At 36.5% G+C, this 23,089-nt stretch overlaps 1 protein-coding gene across 9 annotated transcripts in view; it reads right to left on the bottom strand.

Moving 5' to 3' along the window:
• Atpalpha (sodium/potassium-transporting ATPase subunit alpha) overlaps positions 1-23,089 on the bottom strand; it is a 72,180-nt gene that overhangs the window by 13,276 nt on the left and 35,815 nt on the right. For 3 of the 9 annotated variants that reach the window (XM_072911198.1, XM_072911201.1, XM_072911203.1), the window contains exons 2-8: positions 8,832-8,915; positions 7,570-7,698; positions 5,945-7,345; positions 5,456-5,780; positions 4,503-4,739; positions 3,925-4,226; positions 2,689-2,783 (exon numbers count right to left, since the gene is read on the bottom strand). In XM_072911198.1, the coding sequence (XP_072767299.1) occupies positions 2,689-2,783; positions 3,925-4,226; positions 4,503-4,739; positions 5,456-5,780; positions 5,945-7,345; positions 7,570-7,698; positions 8,832-8,915 (2,573 nt within the window). The remainder of the gene's footprint in view (positions 1-2,688; positions 2,784-3,924; positions 4,227-4,502; positions 4,740-5,455; positions 5,781-5,944; positions 7,346-7,569; positions 7,699-8,831; positions 8,916-23,089) is intronic. The other 6 variants (XM_072911204.1, XM_072911205.1, XM_072911206.1 and 3 more) reach the window with 3 other exon arrangements.

Here is a 23,089-nt window from a genome sequence, read left to right as displayed (position 1 = left end):
AAATCTAGACAAATTCTAGAAAAAAAAAAAAAATAAATAAATAAATAAAGGGAGAAAGAGGTCACGAAAGAAAAATGGAGAGAGAAAAATGGAAAAAATATGAAATGCACGTTAGGTATATAATCACGCAACAAATCTTACCGTTTTGCATCCATCGATTCAATCGCTGTGATTTAGCTGATATATAATATACTTTTTTTTTTTTTTTTTTCGTTGCGTAAAAGTTTCATTAAAGTCAAATGTGTATAACACAATAAATAAATAAAAATATCTAAATAAAATGGCTTATAATAATTTAAGTCCTTGTTCATTTACATGTGCACTCCGTAATATTAAGCTATCGGATGGATTTTCACCAAGCGAATATGAACCAATTCCAAGTTGAAAAGAATTTCATTTTTCCGAGCGAGGCGCAGCAACGATAAAACCTGGCCCGAGGCAATAGAGGCAAGCCAGGAACAATGAAGGTAGACAGATAAGATAGAGAAGAAGAACGAGGAAGAAAGAGAGAGAGAGAGAGAGAGAGAAAGAGAGAAAAAGAAGGGAAAAGTATATCACGTTTCTACGCACAAACCGACGTACGAATGACAATTCTATTCTATCAAATAACGCTATTCTACAGTAGTATATTTACGAAGGAAAAAAAAGGAGGAGAGAAAAAAGAGTACTACCGTTTAATCTACGAGAGAACATTTTCGAGCTTTCGGAATATACAAAACTCTTCACTCTCTATATTGCTTGAGTATTTTTCATTCGGTATCGATGACGACGCGAAGCAGGATCACAAACGATCAAGAATTAACAAATTGAGTTGCACATTTACGATATAAACACCACACAATATTCACAACACAATATATAGGTGCCCCTTGCATTTACGATGCCTGTGTCGCGATTTAAAGAGGAAGGCTAAAAAAAAAAAAAAAAAAAAAACTGATGGCGATAAAGCGCGAAGGATGGTATGGTTAAAAAAAAAAAAAAAAAAAAAAAAAAAAAAAAAAATATAGAGAATAGAGATAGATGTCCTATATATTCGTACATAAGAGAAAGAGAGAAAGAGCGTGCACGCACGCGAAAGAAAAGATGGAGAAAGACGGGAGATGGGAATGTGGCGGTAAAAGAGATATAAATGCCGTTTTGAATAAGAAAAAGAGGCGATAAGTAAAATATCAAAGGAAACGATCACACATGCGAGTTCTCACAACGATGCTTGTCTATGTCTTGTGGACGTCTCAGCAACCCATATACACCTCAAGCCAGTGGCAGACCACGACAGGATGACGACTGCAGCGAGGAATTATAAAACAACGACGAGGAACTTTCGAAGAGAATAAAACTAGAGATAGTATAAGTAATAGATATTTATATATAAAAAGAATGAGAAAGAGAAAGATATATGTATGTATATATAGAGGAAGAGAGAGAGAGAAGAGAGAAGAGAGAGAGAAAGAGAGGCTTTACAATAAGAGATTGGCTTACCTTCGGCGCGTAACGAAATAACACTAATACGATCAAGGATCATGGTGATGGAAGCGCTTGTGACCGTCGATATAAAAGAAAGAGAAAATTTCTCGGCAAGGAAAAATTTGCGTTTGCCCGTCTCGCAATTCAATCGTCTCGTGACAATGCATATATTATACATAATATATACCAAAAAAAAAAAAAAAAAATATATATATATATATATATATATATATATATATATATATATACTAAACAGACTATTACGAGTTCGTCTTGTTATGTCAAGATAAGGGAATAACATCTTCTCTGTAGGAATACAAGCTATTCCGACAAATAACTAAGGCAAAAGGACGAAAACCGCGGACGAGCAAGCGTCTAACGAGATTCAATCCAGCTTATTGTTAGAGCGAGTATAGAATATACGAATAGAGAGGAGAGATCGGAGACTGAAAAGTAAAGCTCGCGTGTCCCAGCAACCAAACACCCGTTCAAGTGTTGCATCTGCGTGCACCATATCCCATCACTGTTACCTTATCCGCATTTTGTCCTAGCGTGTTCGACTCGACAACTCGATAGCGACAGGCTTGGCAAATTAATCCCTACATCGCGTGAACGTTATCGAACGACCTTGGCGATAATGACCAAGGTATAGTTTGCAGTTTAAAGGGGAAAAGAAAAACGAAAGAATAAATTAGCTTCTTTCTACTTGAAAAGAGAATGTTCGAAAGAGTTGACGAATATCACTCGATAGCGAATAAACGAATGATCGGAAGAGAGGGATATCAATTTGCCCGCGAATCGTTACCTAGTTGACAGTTCCTGTCGCAGCACGTGGGTTTCGAACAACGAGAGAGACTCGAGAAAGAGACGCGAACCAAAAATGTCCACGTCGTATTTTGTGTCAAAGTACAAGATAGAAGATTGAATCAACTAACTACTAAAATCGCCAAAAGAAAAATAAAAAAGAAGTATATAGCCAATAGAATGAGAGAGAGCGATCGCCGTGTAATTGAATTCTCGAAGCTCTATTCCATTTAAATGCTTAAACAAGTAATCTTTTGCGTGAAAAATAAACACTGTAAAAGTTTTATCGATACATATATTTTTAATCAATCCGAGAAGAGACTTCGAAAATACAGGATATCATCACCGATGACTCTTTCGTACTAGAAAATCTGTATGTAGCTTGTCAATATTTCGTTGTATGTTGTAGATGTGTTTTACCTTTCGTTAACTAGCTTGTCAGTGAAGGGGTTTCGTGGTTGTCGCTTCATAATATCGCTCTCTGCCTCCTCGTAGGCTAACGAAATGGCGGGTACCTGATGTCACATTATCAAAGAGCTCAGTAACAACGCCAACAATTAGATAACGAGTATGTCTTCCGATGATGTTGAAGTAAGAATGCTGACATAGATATGTAATCTCGAATATATCTCGAGTATCTTGATAAAAATACAATTATTATTATCTAATCTGGCCATATATATACAGATTATTTTAATATAAAATTAATCCTAATAAATTGATATTACAGTGATCGACTTGTGTGATATCGACAGCATTCTTACACTTACGATGAAGCATAGAGAATAAACAGAAGATAATTAACTCAAAAATAAAGAAACTAAATCGATTGAGGAACTGATTATAGGAGATATAAAGGGACTCAAAGGAAATTCGCGGTATTAAATAGCTTTTTGCAGAGATAAAATAGTTCCTGGAAAGAAATTTTTTAAACCATGAGGGTATCTACGGTAAATTTCTATTCCCTAATCTAGTAAAAAAAAAAAAAAAAAAAATGTATTCCTCGAATTGCAACGCATTATATCCATTTTTTCATTTAAAATTCCTGAAAGATAACTTGTCTATAATATGCTCGATTTGGTTCCACCAGCGATTGATCTAAAAGAAAGAGAGAGAGAGAGAGAGAGAGAGAGAGAGAGAGAGAGAAAGAGAGAGAGAGAGAGAGAGAGAGAGAGAGAGAGAGAGAAAGAAAGGAAAGAAAAGTATAAAGATTATAAAAGAGATTTAATCGACGAATCTATAGATTGTTGTCCATTAATCGATCAACTGCAACCTGCCTCGATTCTTTGCCTTTGAAAAATACATCCATCTATAAAGAAAAACAATATTGTCGTATGCATTTTTGAGAAACTATAGATTTATGTCGCACAGTCTTCATATCAGGCGCGGTACTCCACACGTATCACGCTGGTACCTATCAATCATTGTAAATGTCAAAGATCGTTGGTATCTTTGAGAAACAGTGCTGTGCCTTCGTGACTATAAGCTATTACATCATGATGGACGACGCAAATGCTGAAATAATTCAATTAACCAATAAAAAGAAGATCGAGTAGCGACTTTGGAAGAGCTTTTCGCGAAACATGAGCATCTCTTCGAAATGTCGTCACTCGACTTCAATCTGTCGTTTCCGTACGACATTACGTAATAACTCACCATGTCGGTTCCCAGATCGATACAGAGAATGGTGACGGTACCCAGTGGCAGAGGAATATCGCAGAGGATAAACGCCAGGAAAGGCGAGATTTCGGGTATGTTCGAAGTCAGAGTGTAAGCGATAGATTTCTTCAGGTTGTCGAAGATCAAACGACCCTCTTCCACTCCTGTCACGATCGAGGCAAAGTTGTCGTCGAGTAGGATCATGTCGGCCGCTTGTTTGGAGACGTCCGAACCGGCAATGCCCATAGCGACACCAATGTCGGCCTTCTTCAGAGCGGGCGAGTCATTCACACCGTCGCCTGTACATACATTAAACGTGTAAATAAATATTTCAACACTGTGTCGTGTAATTATAAATAATTATTATATGTAATTATAAATAATTATACGACACTAGGCGCGCTGTCAATTATATACGTATAATTATTATGCTACAATTATATATAAATTTCATGTTGCGACAATTAATCAATTAACTTAATTAAAAAAGATCTTTTGGCGTACTATTACGTCAACCATTGTTTCATAATGCGGCGCAAAGTAAAACATTTTTTTTATCTGAGAGTACAACTTACCAGTTACGGCGACAATCGCGCCCATCCGTTGGCAGCCTTCGACAATGATGAGCTTTTGCTGAGGCGAGGTACGGGCGAACACAATTTCGGTGTGGTACCTGAGAATCTCGTCCAATTGGTCGGAGTTGAGTTCCCTGAGTTCGGTTCCGTGGATGACCGCGGCTTTAGCCTCGCGAGGATTTACTTCGGATACCGGGATATTCAACCGTTGCGCAATATCCTCAACGGTCTCATTACCTAATATGTAAAAAAAAAAAGGAAAAAAAAAAGAAGAAAAAAAACAATAGCGTTAACTCGAGCAATTGCAAAAGACAACAATTAAAAATCTGAACGGAAGATTATTCGATGCTGTTCGAAATTGAATGGCGCAACTTCAATTAAAATAAAAACTCATCATTTTTTATATCATTTCCGTGTAGTAATATTAGACAACTATATCATCATCATTGGATTTTTAGCTTTCTTTTTGTAAAAATACTGCACGGAATTTGCAAACTTTAATGACCGACGAAATTCGATAAATTCCTTGTATATTATCCTAAAGAGAGACACTGTTGCTATGCGCTAAAGATAGATAGAGTAGTTGTAAAATATATATTGTCGTCAATTAAATAACTGGACACGTTATTACGTCGCATCCTTTTTACAACGTAAACTTTGCATATCTTCCAATAAAACCGCCCCAAGTTCCATGTGTAAATAGGATCGTCGTAAATCTTAAGCGCGGCCTATTATCTGAAATTACGTCTCATTAAGAGATTAAACTCATAAAAGCATCATAATCGAGAGCGACGAACGAGGTCTCGGAGATACTGCAACCGGGATATCTAATCTCTCAAACGTCATCTGACAGCTGTTATCGCGCTGTTAAGCTGATATATCGATACGATAACAGCGTACAAAATGCATCTGTATATATATATATATATATATATATATATATATATACATGCCTTCAGAGATGATGCCGACTGATTTGGCAATGGCTTTGGCAGTGATCGGATGGTCACCGGTAACCATGATGACCTTGATGCCGGCGGAACGGCACTTGGCGACCGCATCGGGCACCGCTGCCCGCGGCGGATCGATCATAGACATCAGGCCCACGAAGCGGAGCCCGTCAACCGGGAAGTTGGGATCGTCGGCGTTGAACTTGAAGCCGACCGGGAACTTGTCGGACGGCAGTGTGTAATCACAGAAGCCGAGTACTCGTTCACCGAGTCCGCCCAATTCCAAATACGCGTTATTGAATGCCTCTTTCATCTCTTCGTCAAGAACCTGCAAAGATATGGATGAGTATAGAAAATGTAAACGAAAGAGAGAGAGAGAGAGAGAGAGAGAGAGAGAGAGAGAGAGAGAGAGAGAGAGAGAGAGAGAGAGAGAGAGAGAGAGAGAGAGAGAGAGAGAAATAGATGGATAGGTAATGTACCAAGAAAAATTACCTTCTCTTTGCCGCCAATAAATATTGTCGAGCATCTGTCGAGAATCCTTTCGGGAGCGCCCTTCATCACCAAAAGATACCTAGTATCGTTAGGATCGTCCGATTCGTGTATGGACACTTGATATTTGTTAGTGGAATTGAAAGGGATCTCGCAGACCTTCTTGTTACGTTTTCTAATGCCCATAACATCACCCAATGCAAGTTCCATACACTTGAGCAGCGCGGCCTCGGAGGCATCGCCGTTTACTTCTCGCTTCAGAATCGGTTCACCTTCTTGACCCGGCTTGAACTCGGCGCGATTGCACAAGGCCGCAATCTTGGCTAGCGCCTTGAATCCGGGACTGGTACGGTCGTATTGTAAGCCGGATTGATCCTCCGTGGTGTCGGCATCGATAATCTGATTGTCGAACCACATGTGCGCCACCGTCATACGATTCTGGGTAAGAGTTCCCGTTTTATCCGAGCAGATAGTCGAGGTTGAGCCCAGGGTCTCCACAGCCTCGAGATTCTTCACCAGGCAGTTCTTCGAAGCCATTCGCTTGGCGGTCAGAGTGAGGCACACAGTCACGGTAGCGAGAAGGCCCTCCGGTACATTCGCGACGATAATACCGATTAGGAAGATGACGGCGTCGAGCCAATGATAACCCAGAATAAAAGCTATGACAAAGAATGTGACGCCGAGGAAGACAGCGACACCAGTGATTAGGTGTATAAAATGGTGTATCTCCTTGGCGATCGGCGTTTCGCCGGTGTCAAGGCCGGATGCGAGCCCCGCGATCCTTCCCATCACCGTTTGATCGCCACAGCAAATCACCACACCCTTAGCCGTGCCTTCGACCGCATTCGTCGAGAAGAATGCGAGATTCTTTGTTTCGAGCGGATTTTCGTTCGTGAACTCGGGCGACCTCGATTGCGGTTCGGATTCGCCCGTCAGCGAGCTGTTGTCCACTTTGAATCCGCGAGACTCGATGATCCTGATGTCGGCCGGTATCCGATCGCCGAACTTGACGTCGACGACGTCGCCGAGCACGAGATCCTCCGCCCGTAAGGTGAGCTTTTCACCCTCCCGGATCACGGTGGCGAATTGCGGCACCATGTTCTTGAACGACTCCATGATCTTGCTCGACTTGCTCTCCTGGTAGTACGAGAATATACCCGTCACTATCACCACCGCCGCGAGGACGATGCCCAGGTAGAGATTGTCGTCGTTCGGGTCCTCGCTGGTCGTGGCCTGAATTGAGTACGCGATGAAGCAGAGAATCGCGCCGATCCACAATAGGAGGGCGAAACCGCCGAACAGATTTTTACAGAACTTCACCCATTCCGGAGTCTGCTTCGGCGGCGTCAGGGCGTTCGGCCCATCCCTCTCCAGGTTCTCTTTTGCTTTCGCGTGGCTGAGGCCCTGTTTTGTTACATTTTTTTTTCCTTTTATTTCTCTTATCAATCTCTTATCCAACATTCTTTAGCGCCAAATCAATCTAATATTCATTTTAATTAAAAAAAAAAAAAAAAAACAAAAATTTTCTTTTCATCATCTCGATACTAAAGCTGTGTCGATAAACCTCGATCAATGTGCGCTATAATTTTTCCATTTATATCATCTTACTACCTGATTACGTTACTTACGTTTTCGGGGTGCGTCTGAAATCTTTGATACAGTTCCTCGGGTGAGATTTTGTGGAAGTCAATGTCCAACTCCTGCTTCAGGTCATCTAGGTTGTCCCCCCTCCGCTGCTTTGGGTTCTTCCGCCGCGACTGTTAATAGGAAACAGAAAGCAAGAGGGTGTGTTATCGAAGAGATTCGTTCCCGACAATCGATTCGTCACATCGACGCCGCGCGTGTGTATACGCACACGCAAAATCTTAATCAAGCTATAATTACAAAGCCCCAAAGCGATTACACTGGCGCGTTGATCGGAATGTACTCGGACAACTGACCAAGTAGAAGAAGATTATCAAAGCGCGTCGAATTACAGGATTAAGACCCACTGACGAATGAGGACAGGCTTTTGCAGCAGAGAAGATCGATTGCAACGATATCTCCGAGAAACGAGGTGAACCGAGTAAGTTGTAATCATATCTTGTATACCGTAAGACGAGATAGGATTGCACTACTAGAATGAGAGGAACGCTGAGCGCGAACGTCATGCGACATCAGCGAAAATAATTGATGAGTAAGCGCGAAAATTCAGAGGTCGAGCAAACCTATGATAAAACGTGTACATAGATTATTCGCGAGAAATTGAACACAAATTTTTTTTTTTTTTTTTTTTTTTTAATGTAAAGCGCAACAAATATATAGTGCAATCTTATCTCGATCCATCGAACCATTGAACAAAAACATTTTCTTGAAAGAATGTTTCTATTCTCGTCAAGTAATTAAAACGCGATTAAAATGTTGTCGCAAACGAAGCCTGAAGAAGCAGAGGTCTTTTAACATGCGTTAAGGTGATTACGATAACTGATATTAAAACGAGAATGTGGCGCCATAAATGATAAGGATCCGGAAATGGTGAAGGATAAAAGAGAAAATCACCTTCAAAGAGATTTATCGTCGAAGCATAGTTAAAGAGAAGCGTTACGACAAATAGAACGTTGTTACCTCGAGGAGAAGGAAGAAACGATGAAATTACAAAGATCAAAATAAAGAAAGTGAGAAAGGAAGAAATAGAAAAAAAAAGACAAAGAGAGAGAGAGAGAGAGAGAGAGAGAGAGAGAGAGAGAGAGAGAGAGAGAGAGAGAAGACAGATAGAGGGATAGAGAGCAAGAGAAACGTTTCCGTTCATCCCGCCCGCTGATCGAGAGAAGAAGAAGCGTAGATCCAGACCCGGAAATATAAATTATGTAGAAATCGTGCGTGGACGTAGAGTCTGCACCTCTGAATATACCTTATACATCCCATCTGCGGTTTTGTTGTCGTCGCGAATGTTGGGTAACGTGGCGACCCTGTATGAGTCTGAGCGGCCATGCTGCTGTAAAAAAATGGGCGATAAAAAAATCATAAATACATCATGCGGGTGATACAACAAAATACAAATGGTGAAAATAAATAAATATAGATTATAAAAATATATGTATGGGAAAATTATATATGATTTAAAATAATAATGCACGTGTGTATCTGTGTGTCTCTCGCGGAAGTAAAATCTCACAAAATCAATGAGACTCCTACTACTGCCACTCCTCCTCTTGAACATCTTTAAGACCTATTAAATGAGCGAATCGAGAGGTCAGTATGCAAATTACATACGTCTGAAACTTTCCATTCGAAATTTGAGACACGTTACTTTGAAAGCAGACGACTGCTCGAGATCGTCGATCAGAATGGACCAGTTTTCCCACAGCGCTCGCGGTCGTATCGGCTACAATTGCGGCCTTCTCGTGAAAGAGAGAGAGAGAGAGAGAGAGAGAGAGAGAGAGAGAGAGAAAGAGAGAGAGACACGTGGTCGGCGCGCATTCGACACGTGACACCGCGGTGAGAGAGACGTGCAGAGGCGGAACAGAGGCCCGATTTTCAAGAGCGACCTCGGCGCGACCGCGTTCGGATAACGACCGCTTCCGGTAGTATTTGCCGGTTCAATGGAGACACGCTCGCCAGCGTCCACTATGCTCAATGCTCAATGGTAATCGGGTCCCGTAATCGCGATTACGAGAACCCACGCGACGGTACAGTCGCGATCAACGGCGAAACCTTTGTCTCTGCGGATATGAAATTGCGTATGTATTTTCGAATAAATAAGAAAGAAAAAAAAAAAAAAAAAGTTCCGAGATCAAGTAATTTATTCAAGCTCGGAGGAAAAATGCTGTAATATCGAGTTTTTTTTTCTTGAATACATTATAAACTTGTTGTGGATATATTAATTTACTTGCAACTATTCATGAGATTCTGTATTACATTCAATCAAATTAGAATGTCTACTCAAATTTTGTAAAAAATTGTCTCAAAGTTTCCTGATCATCCAGGTATTTTTGTTTAAAATTTCAAACAAAAAAATATATTTTAGAAGATTATTTTGGTGTCATTTTCTAAAATAAATTATTTTATTGCATGCATTTTCTAATGTTATTCCCCTATACGAAAGAAAGAAAAACACAGAGTCTCGAAAGTTTCAAAATTTGTAAATGTATTGAAAAAATTGAATGACTTTTATAAAATAAGTATTTTTCACTTGCATACAATTTTCATTCTTTTACTTCATCTAAATCTTTTTATCTCATTTAAAATTACAATAAAGAATATGTATTATATATTGAATATTTTGTTAAGATATTGAATATAAATAAAAATAGATATATTTTAAACATATAATTCATTTGGTTCTCAACTGTTTACAATATGAGAATAAAATTATCAAAGGAATAAAAATAAAATTATCAAAAGTATTAAAACTAAAATTATCAAAAGTATTAAAACTAAAATTATCAAAGAAAGACTTAAAAAAAAAAAAAAAAAATTTTCGAGTTTCAGTAAAGTTCCATGAAAAATTCTCTGATTTTTTTAAGTACAAAAGAAATCGCTCAGATTTTCCATGCTTTTCCAGGGAGTAGACATCTTGAACGGCGTAAAGTAAATTTGCGAAATCAATTAGCACATGAGATAATATATATAATAAATAATTTACATATATCGTAATATATATTATCATAGAAAAATAATAAAACTAAGGACAGAGATTAAATGATTAAGTTGAAAAAATACATTATCTATTTTAGTCCGTACATTACTTTCTACGGCCATACTTCAAACTATTTCCCGTAAGAATGTTACGTAAGGATATTAGTAATATATGTAAAGTGTTTATTGTATAAAAATATTCTTCCACGCTATCGTCGGCCATGAAAACTGACAATATTCTCACGTATGTACCGGATGGATTAACTGACGAAACGCGAGACTCGTGACGTGCTTTACACGCGTGCAATTGCTGCACGCGGTCGTTAATTCTGTCACGACGGCTCGTTATGGACGGCGATTAAATAAAAGACCAACGAGTCGACAAATCGGTAGTTACGCTCATAAAAAAAAAAAAGGAAAAAAAAAACAACACCGACCGTGCATTACGTGTCCGGTTTGCCGGTGTCGCGGCCACCGTGTATATGTAAACTGTAAACGATCAATTTCACGGTATTATTATCTCTGGTCCATCGTCGCCCGCTCACCTCGTCATTGAGGAAGTCACGATTATGCAATTTGGTCACGTATACGCACTTCGCTGATTGTCCATACAATTACACGTACAATTCGCACAAAGTTTGTCAGCGTAATTCGAGATAGATGGAGGAAATTTCCTCAACTTAATTTCGAAAAATTAGCACAGTCAGACTAAACCTCCTCTGCGCTCATTTTAAAATTATAATACAGGATATCTACAAATCAAAAATTTTGTGAAAAATCAAAAAAAAATTCTCTGAAAAATCTCTCTAATTTTTCAGGGTTTGTACTCAAAGTTTTAGCTAAAGAGAATATTTTAAAAATTTTTGGTGCAACTTTTTAAAATAAATTTTTCTACATTGTATGTGTTTTCTAATACTTTTCTCTTATACGAAGAAACAACATGGAGTTATTCAAGGTTCAAGTGCTAGATTTTTTTTTTAAATGTGTTGAAACAAATTGAATAACTTTCGTAAGGTAAACATTTTTCATTTGCGTAACATTTTCATCTTTTATCATTGAAAATTACAATTAAAAAATATGTATTGCATATTCAATATTTTGTTGACGTTGAAATGTTTAAACAGAGATAGATATACGTTTATAATATATATTTTAAACACAAATCTCAACTTGACTTATCGCTAAATTGCCAATTGCTTATAATATAAGAGCAAAATTATCAAGGAGGGAATTTTTAAAAAATTCCCTGAGAATTTTCTGATTTTTCTAGATGTAAAAAATCTCGGAGAATTACAGTTTTCCATGTTTTTCCACAGAGTAGAATCTGTAATTATGTAAAAAAAATTTCTTATACATTTTAGAGATTAATCCAAGAATTAATAAAAAAATAAATCTGTGTGTTTAAGTTTTTTAAAAGATTCTGTATATTAAAATTATGCCGAGAAATATATTATTCTCACTGATAGTGAACGTTTATGCAACACGTAATGCAAAGTACAAACGTACGTATAGTACGCAGGATGAACCCGATTTCGACCTAATGCAAATTTGCGCGGGTCGCTATCATTCGCGAGTCGACGCGAGTTAACAGACTCGGCGGCCCGCTAAAAGCGGAAGTGGTCGAGCTTTGGTGACGGAAAGCACGTCGGCTCTTGATTAGATCGCTTTCTGGGATCACGTTTGTTACGTAGCCCTTGTGATACGCCTTCGTACCGTAGATGTTTTGATACCAAGTAATATGTACACACGGTAACAAACAACCGTGTACAAAACAATTTGATTTTACTACCAAGTAATATGATGCTCTCTATTTAGTTTGAAAACAATCTTTTGTATAAAACACAATTATATTTTGTACCACGCAATCCAATAACATCCAAACATTATTAAGATGACGTATAGAATTTGTTTGTTTCTTCTACAAAATTAAAATTTACCTACATATTTGGTACATTAATACTTTATACATAAAATTTCTCAATCATCTTTTAATAAAGGAAACACTCAAAGAAAATGATCTTGTAACTTTAACAAAAATTTTCTAAGTGTAAAAAATTAAATGAAACAAATGAATTATTAGCAAATACCGTGATACTGCATATATTTTGCACTTAATCAATTTAAATGACAGAGACAGAATTTATATTTGTACTATTAGTGTAATTTATACAGGAAATTTGTCCGCGATGCCTATTTTTAAGGCCTATTGTCAAGGACAATTATATTTGTGATCAATATTTGGCAATGGGATCTAAATTTTCTAGAGGTATCGCTAGAATATTGCTGCTATAAATTCTATACGTGACAAACAATATTCTAACAGATACAAAAAGTTAGCGATAAATTTTAATTGAGTCATCTAGAAATTTATCTACATTAGCAAAATATTTTCTTGAGCGAAATAAATCTTATTCTGTGTGATGTAACAAATATTCTATGAACATAATTTTAAAATGTTTTATATTTAAATATTTACTATTTTCTCTCTCTCTGCTTTCTTTCATATATTATAATAATTTATAATTTTAAAATATCTATTTTTTTATTTTAATAATTATTATGATTGTGTAAAAAGAGTTGGTTTTTTTCCTTCTAAAACACTACCAATTTATATATTTGGTAAATTACATTAATTTTATATACACGAAATTTTCTATCTTTTAAGAGAAGGACAATCTTATCTCGTGTGTGAAAATAATTTAAATGTTTTATATTTTTTTTTTTTTTTTTTTTTTTTGCTTTCAAGTTTTATGTATAATAATAATTCGAAATTCTAAAATGTAGACATTTTTATTTGAAGAAAAATATCTAGTTGTTGAATGAAAAAAAAATGACTTATTCTATATCCACCCTACTTCTCTCAATCTTTTCTAGCTAGATACAATGAAATAGATTGCTGGAATTGATTCGCGGAGGAAACCAGCGCACGATATTTCTTTTAAAGCCACCACATCGAGGGAGGCATTGACTCGAGTCATTAAGGATTAACTTTCAACGATCGCGCCGCGGCGCCGGCGGCGACGTCGGCGTCGACGGCAATCGCGACGACGGCGACGCCGCATGCGGGTCGACGTCGCGTGTCGTCGCCAGGGTCGGCTTCCAACACATTGGGACCCCCTCTTCTTCGGGTGTTTCATTCAATTAATTCCTCATAAAAAGATTCAAATTTTACTATGCGAGATTAATCAGTGTAATCGAATGTTCGGAACGTATATCAATTATATCTGATTACATAAACATTGAATAAAATTAAGTCTTCTCTTTTGATCTCGATCCATTTCAACGACAGCTTACCACTTTCCATCGCAGGGGCTGTTTAAATCCCCTTTACACCTGCTACCACCTAAAAAAAACTTTCCGAGAGTCTTGCGGCGCGTTTTAAAGGGTGATCTATTATATTTGCCAACTGAGCCGATGGTACCGTACCATTCGGGCATAACCGGATGATAATTTCCATGGCTATCCGTCCCTCTCTTTCATTCCCACGTTTCGCGTTTTGTTCCACTTTCCTCGTTTCTCCCTACCCAACCCTCCGTCTTTTTCTATCCCTCCTCCCTCTCCTCCCCACCTCTCTCTCTCTCTCTCTCTCTCTCTCTCTCTCTCTGGCGTTTCTCACCGATTCGGCTCTATTTCTCTCGGGCCGCGGGTCGATGATGGCGACACGGAATCATCGGTGGAAACGCGCATGCGACCTACGACCTAGCCACCTCTAACGAGCGCCTCCCACTGTCACGGATCAATACCCAACTGGGGCACTACCGACTACTGTCCTCTCTTCCCTCTCGTCTCGTTTCTCGTCTTGGCACGGAGCATCTAATAACGTGCATATGCACGTTAACACATGCGTGTCCTCGCACGCGGGAGGACATACACAATCGAAACATCTCTTCTCGTCACTTGAATGAAATTTATATATGTATATATGTATATATGTAGTTGAGTCGTATCAGAATCAATTACCGATACTCGGTATCGAGGGAGAAAGTACACCGATGCTTGATACCGGAAGAATTTATATTTACTGGTGTGCTGAAAATTTCAGAAATATATACATTTTTTTTCCTTCAATATATATATATATATATATATGTATATATGTATATATCGAGAGTGTGATAAATGATTGGTAATGTTTGCTCGTGCGTTGTGTAATGTTTAATCGTGCATCAGCAAACAAACTTTATTGTACCGAGTGTTGTCTTGGTTTCTTATTTATGATCTGAAACGTAACGTGTAGATATAATCTTTTCTAAAAATTATAAGTTATTAAAGTCGCTAGTATTTAATTATAAACAACGGGTTAATTAAAAACGACCTGACTAGCCAAAGTTCTACCTTTAAACATGTCTCATTGGATTCTTTCTTCTCTTTCTTAATTTACGTGTGAGTAGACTAGTTTTATAACGCCATTATGTTGTATTGTTTGGCTTAAATCCGTTAAAAATTGTATCCATATATCAATGTTTGATCCGTTATTTATTTTCTTTATAGTTACACTTGAAAAGGACCACAACCATATGGTCGAAACGTCGTGTAAATAAATTGAATAATTTTGGCTAGTCAGGTCGTTTTTAATTAACCCGTTGTTTATAATCTTTTCTCAAATCCCACAGATGTCTATCGAGCTTATCTAGTTGCTATTTAATATATCTCTGTTCGTATCGATAGATAACAAATAGATAATAACTCGTTCTCGTTAACAGCGTGTGAAAAATTGAGCAATATGATTTATTTAAGATGCATCTCTCAAATTTTATCATTTTTATAAAGTTTATCAAACAAGACAAAATATAAATACTGGAAATTTTGTATAAACGTTCAAATATAATTGCAATCTCGTTATAACGCCCAATGCTCCGTTTATAAAAATTTCCTATTCATATTTCTTTAGCCTGGCAGGAAGATTGCAAATGTGATATGTGCGTGGAAGAATGTTAATTTGTAGGAAAGGTAAATTAAATAAATTAAATAAATTTAAAAAAATTGAATATTTTATTTTAATTATTAAGAAAAGACAAACGGAAAATAATGATGTAGACAGATCTATTCATATTTCTTTAACCTAGAAGGAAGATTGCAAATGTGATATATGTGCGTGGAAGAATGTTAATGTGTAGGAAAGAAAAATTAAATAAATTAAATTAATTAAAAAAAAATAGAATATCTTATTTTAATTATTAAGAAAAGACGAACGGAAAATAATGGTGTAGACAGATCTAAAGAATACAGATCAATTCATATTTCTTTAGCCTGGCAGGAAGATTGCAAATGTGATATGTGCGTGGAAGAATGTTAATGTGTAGGAAAGAAAAATTAAATAAATTAAATTAATTAAAAAAAAATAGAATATCTTATTTTAATTATTAAGAAAAGACGAACGGAAAATAATGGTGTAGACAGATCTAAAGAATACAGATCAATTCATATTTCTTTAGCCTGGCAGGAAGATTGCAAATGTGATATGTGCGTGGAAGAATGTTAATGTGTAGGAAAGATAAATTAAATAAATTAAATAAATTAAATTAATTAAAAAAAAATAGAATATCTTATTTTAATTATTAAAAAAAGACGAACGGAAAATAATAGCATAATAGTGTAGACAGGTCTAAAGAAAGGAAGAAACATGAACTTTTACTTTATCGATCGGTATATATCGCGCACCTAGGCCGGATCATCAAGAGACTCCTCCGGTTATAATGCGAAATGTACATTTAAAAATAGCGACGCTTGGCAAATACTTTGCACCTTGTTGGATCTCACCGCGTTGACGGTGCGGGATCGAACACGCTAGTTCCCTTGGTCAAAAGTGACAATGCCGTTGTAAAATACACAATGGTCAATCGTGTGCGCGCGCGCGCGCGCGCGCGCGATTGACATTGAACGGTATTTCGCGACGAAACGCAAAAGGCAATTTCGTAAACGGAACAGAATTAAATTATTTATGAGGAAGGCACACGCGCGCGGCTTTATTGCAGATCGATATTATTCAGCTAGTATATATCGGCTGCAATATATATATATATATATATATATCGTGAATAATTTAGGCCTGCCGAATATTCAAATATTGCCGCCTAGGAAGAAAAAAAACAAGTGTATGATTAAGAAAAATCATTGATACTATTTTCATACACTCATAAAACATTACACGTGCCATTCACGCGTGATTGCCCTACTGAGAGAGACACGTGATTGATCGGGGCATCAAAATTCTTAGTCCACTAGATATAGTCCCTTGAGCCCAAGTTAATACGATCAAGCTCGCAGATGACATAACAAACTGCGCGACTCGTGTATAATATATTACACGTGTTTTGCATTAGCAGATAGAGAGGATAATCGATCGAGACTCCGTCTTAACATCCATCTTAAAGAGGGCTTTAAAAACTGATTAGAAGCGATATTCGATATATTCGAATAAACTTTGGTTTATCGATTCGAGGAGGCGGACTCGTCGTTTCGTTTCCGTCCGACAACTCGCGCACCCTCGGCTAGACGAATGTTTCCAATGTCTCCCATAGTCTTCATATGACGATATGAACGAGACATTTGTCATGCGGTCGATATTCGGCCGTTGTCGTTTAGAACGCGAATACCACGTTGCCGTGCAACTGGCTGGCTGGCTGGCTGGATGGCTGGCTGGCTGGCTGGCTGGCTGGTTGGCTGGTTGGCTGGCTGGCTGGCTGGCTGGTTGGCTGGCTGGCTGGCTGGCTGGCTGACTGGCTGACTGGCTGACTGGCCTTGCACGCACCCTCACGCATTACTCACTGTCGCAACCGAGAGGAGAGATCTGCGCGCGTGACGTCACGCGGAGTGCGTGGCACAGGACGTTTTACGAATTGGGTCAAGAGGGAGAGATTGGTCATTTAACTCGAGCACGCTACGTGTCTCCCTCTCTCTCTTTCCCTCTTCTCCCCCACCCCCCTCCCAACCATGTAGGTATCAAACGTGCCTTGTCGGGTAGACTGAGTTTTCTCGGATGCATCTCGCACCTATTTTCCGCGAGGAACGTGACAGTCGGTATTTTTTTTTTTTTTTTTTTTTTACAATATTTCGCTTAATTTATGAGTTTCAGTAACGATTCAGTTTTTATTTTATCAACTATAATTTCAATTCAATAATTAACAATTAGAAAAAGTGTTTGAATATTAATTCTGTCAAGTGTTTTCTCAATCTTTTTGTACGTTTATATTTATATCACATTTCACTCTCGTGCTTTTACAGAAGTTATGCCGGAAGGAATACATTCATACGTCTGTCACGTTTATCTAATCCATCTGTTTACTCGTTTGTTTTACTATCCCTTTGTGTCTTACAAGATTTACTATTTCCGTCGACACAATTACAATCCGCAACGGATGGATATTTAGAAGCGAGCAATTTAAAATAAATATACTTGGCAATCAAAAGCACGCGATTGGTGTTACGCAAAAATTAAATAATTCTTCGAACAACAACTTGGAGTAAATTAAGAGTTTAAAATGCAAAGGTTTTTTTCTCTCTCACCTCTACGTGTCATTTCTTATTTCTGTTACTTTATCTCTATTTTATATAACGTTATCCAATTAGATATATCCGAGACATAAATTACTCCGTTAATCTCCCGATTGCTATTTGCAAAAAGTTTTCGCATCGTTTACCTTGAAGGAATTATTATAAATCGCGTGACGTTGAAGTGCAACTTTGTAATTCATGTGTATCGAGCACTTGTTACGAGTGCAATTACAATTTATAATTTTTTACTTATCGCGAAATTAGAAGCTTAAATTAAACATATTCGAGTCTAAAGGAACAAAGATTGGGGAAGTGTATGAAACACACTCGGTGTCATCTAATGACAATAGATGAACTTTAGAAAAATGTTGAAATAAAAACTTGCTCGGTTTCTACTCAATGTACGTAACGCGCTTCCACGTGCAAATAAAAAATGATCCATTTACGTAATTCATGGTGTCTTTACAGAGAAAGAAGTATTCATCTTCTTTTTCCAAAACCAGATAAAATTTCTAAAAGATATGAGGAATAATTAATGATAATTATGTGCATATATTTCGAGAAGCATTAATAATGTTTCAAATCATCTTGTCGTATCAAAAAATTTCGATAAAGCTATTATAATATTAATAATAATTTCATAGTCAATAGATCGCATGATTATCATTTGTATATATAATTTAAAAAAAAAAAAGTCATAAAGAAGATAATTAATGACTTTTCGCACAGAAAATGTTTGTAACAAATCAATGATTAAAGAATCATCTGCAGATGCATATTCATTAATGTTACAAGGAAATATATATCTTTTCAAGACTTGATAATTTGAGACCTTTTCTGCTTCAATTATCTCATTCCTCTTTGAAAAGGGTACCTACGCGAAGATTTGTGTGTCATCGCAACTATATTTTCGCGTTCCGAGATTCAGTCTCGTCCCAGATTAAACTTTGCAAATTCATTTTTTCGATTAGCATGATTCCATTATTTCATCATCCGACGAGTCGCGCAAATGACTAATGGAACGTTCAATACACACTGTGGGAAGCTTATTCGGGTAGAACATATTAAAGAAAATATTTTCAAGAGAAATCTGCAAATCACGAATTAAGATATATATATATATATATATATATATATATATCAAACATTAAAATCCGCTCAGATCGTCGAAGAGAGACACGCGATAGATTCGTTCGCGCTTTCATCGTCGATGAAAGCGCGACAACTAACCGAGGCGCATTCTTTTTTCCATTACTACGTCTGTGATATATGTATATATTCGAAAATCACAGGCTTTTTTATTCGAAAGAATAAGTCTCTGTAAAAGAGTAGAAACTTTCTGAAGATACGCACACATATATCGTGAAACGGGGCGCGGCAAACGCGCGCGGGTCGGAGTTCTGTGATTAAAATTGGATTTTCGTCTATTCTCGTCCGACTGTCCCTGAAAGTCTTTGAGACATTGAATGTATTTATGTCATAGCCGTTAAGGTTCTCCCTCCCTCCCTCCCCGTTCTTTTTCTCGCGCGCGTGCATCGTCATCTGGCGCTTTTTCACTGACGGAACGAACGACCGAGCGAGCAAACGCACACGCTCAATTCGTCAATAAATATTATGTGCCAAACAAAGAGGAGACTAATTTCCGTACACATAATATCGTCGTCGTGGTCGTGGTCGTCGTGTTGTTGGAATGACGTGTCACAGTGTTTTTGTTATTATGTAGGGTAAACTCGGCTAAGATGCACATAGTTTTTTGCTTAATGCAAAAAACATACACATTTTATTTTTTAATAGTGTTTGACACATTATCTTCACTGAAGCTTCAATTACGTAATATTATCGAAATTAAAAGGAAAATATTTAACAGAAATTTTATATTATTAAAATAGTACATCTTACCCAATTTTTAAGGAAAGATGGCCATAATATTATTATAAATAAAAGTGAAAACAAAAATTAAAATCACAGATCATATAACCATTTACAAATCTTTATAATATGTCTAACGTCGATTACGACAGCTTAACTGTCATTTATTCGACGTTACAACAGTTATGTGCATACATTATTATATAATAATGTATGCACATAAACTACTGTAAATATCGATTATTGAAAAAATTACATGGCCATCTTTTCCGTATGGTCATCATACCCTAGTTTATCCAACTTAAAAACCGGCTTTTTATTAATTTTTCAACATCGAAATTTAACAAAGTCCTTTGCAATTATTTTGCAATTTTCTGTAATACACTTTAGACGAGAACGTTTTACTCTTTGTCAAAAAAAAAAAAAAAAAAAAAAAAAAAAAAATACAGAAATTTTTTAAGCATATTTACTAGTAATGACAACCCAGAGAGAACAAGCTCTTTTTTTTATGACATGTTATTTTCAGAATGTAATGACGATACTCAATTATGTGTCTTAAAAGATTTGCACAACAGAAGAGTATTAGCATAACACACGAGAGCATGATTAATAGGACGTATAGACACATTAAAACAATAGAGAAATTGTACATATGTATGTACATACATACATACATTTTCTCGGTGCATTTTCTCTAATGCATTTATGTAGTCTGCAACGGTTTTATGCAATTACACAATCGCAAACAGCGTCTCGCAAACAGCGTTTTGGAATATCTACTTGATAAAGGAAATTTTGCTATTTACATGGATCGCGTGTATCGGCGTGTCATGGAAGTTTTCACAATACAATTTTCTCGTAATGACCAGCACGCGATCGAGTTAGCGCAGCTTATTGACACAGCGGCGTTCAACAAGGGATCAGCAGCATGCCAATCGGTTTTTCTTCTTTGCCTTGACACTCTTAGCGTTTCAATATATCCGCCATGAGAATTTGTCATCATAATCCGCACAATCGGACAAGATTAAACAAAAAAACTCCGTACAAAGAAAAGAAAGAGCGCCACGCTTTTCATTTTTTTTTCTTTTCCTATTGAAAAAGAAACGACGAAATGACAAAATATTTTACCGTTATTTATAAATTATTACCGTTATAAATATTCTTTCCGCAGTTTCTTCCAGTTAATTTACAAGTTTTTCTTATCCTCAGTTTTAAAGAATAAAATGCATTGTAGACAGATTTTTCCTCGCAAGAAAAAAAGACGCATGGAATAGCATGAATTTTCCGCGCTTACGTATTCAACCTACGATCTAAATAAATCTATGTCGAAGGTAGAGCGTGCGTGAAAAAAAAAGAAAATGACAAAAATATAATGCATGCGCAATATTATCAGTCAGTTTATTTAACTATTATATTTACTCGTCGTTTGTGAGAATTTCAATGAAAATCAATGATGCAAGCCGAATTCGAGTCGGAATAAATAAGAATCAAATCAAATTAGGATAATTTAAAGCTATATAAAACCGATCTTTATTTGTAAATGTAAATAAAATATATAGGATTAAAATCAATAATCCTTGACTTTGACTCAATTTTCTTCAACTTTTCATTAAAAAAAATATTGTTTTTTCAAATACATATTCAATTTTATTATTACTAATGACTTCTGTTACATAAATGTATGAATCATAATCGTAGCAGAACAAGGCCACTGTTATTTAAAAATGTAGAATGGAAACGAAAATAAAATTTTGTACAATTGAAGAATTTGTCAAAAAATATATACTTGCATCTCTGACGCGAAAACTCATTTATTTATTTATTTATTTATTTATTTATTTATTTATTTATTCATTCATTCGTTGGATAAAGGAGAAAAGGTCAACATACAGCAGAGAAGGCGAGCTGATGTGTGCATTCACATGCGCGCAATCGCTATTTTTTTCTTTCCATACGATACCGGTACGCGACCGGTTCGTGCCAGTTCATTTTGGTTTCGAGATCGAGTCAGGTTCGTGGTAAAACAGAGGGGAAGAGAGAATCGCGCATAATTCCGCGGATGCGACGAGCATCGAGAAGGAAAACGCAAGGAAGATGCTGAGGCATCCAAGATCAAAGCTACGTCTCCTCGTCACTTGCGATAGAAAACGTGACGCTTCATGTATCACGATGCTTAAAAAAACTAGATCAACCTCTCCGAAAATATCGTGTTTTTATGGAGAATATTAAAAACTATTTGGTTTTTATGTCCATCGAAGACAGGAGAAGTAATTTTAAATAAAGATACTCTCCCAAATATTTGTTTAAGATGTTTCCTCCTGACTATAAAGAGGAAAATTTGTTTACATATACAAAGAGAGAGTAGAAGAGAGATACAAACGATCCTTAGGAAATAAAGTGAACCTCCTTTCCTTTAACACTTAATAGAATCCTTTTAATAGAATTTATTAGCATAGCAATTTCGAGAAAATAATAAGAATATCAACCCAATTTGTCACCTTTTGACCTTCCAAATTGAAAATAGATTCGAGCGATCGTATAAACTTACTTAGATATCCCTAAATATATTTGTGTCAATAAATTACATAAACATTTACAAACATGTTTATCCAATATCGAGATAACATTATAAAAGAAACTAATTCCTTTGAATAGTATTACTATATATTTTCGTACACACACTTTTATGAGAGATCGATACATTCGATCATGGCATAAATGATGTTCCACATTCCAGCTCTTGCAAAAGTTCATAGTTCGATATGAGTCTGACAAGTTCTACTTTTTTAGTCTCTCAAGTATTAGAAGAGCACAATATATATATATATATATATATATATATACAAATAAATCTTTTGTTACTATCGCAAAACAAATGTTTTGTTGACTTATATCAGTAGTGTCATTCGCATTCTCATGTCGTTATCATGTGAAATCCCATGAAATTTCACAGAGTTTTAATTTACATAAAAGAATGAATTTTTCATTTTCAACTTTTACTGTTTCTAGTCTTTACACATTTTCCTGATTACTTTTCCGGTCCAATAAAGGCTACGGTCACTTTAGAAGAACTACAAAGATTTTAAATGAAAGTCCTCGAGAAAGCAATTAAATCCGATGGATCACAATCAGATTTACAGCGGGATTTCAAAGAATAAAGTGATAAGC

This window comes from Anoplolepis gracilipes, chromosome 2, assembly GCF_047496725.1.
Source record: "Anoplolepis gracilipes chromosome 2, ASM4749672v1, whole genome shotgun sequence".
NCBI lineage: Eukaryota > Metazoa > Arthropoda > Insecta > Hymenoptera > Formicidae > Anoplolepis > Anoplolepis gracilipes.
The sequence above is the reverse complement of the archived record's forward strand: the minus strand, read 5'-3'. Positions and strand labels throughout refer to the sequence as shown.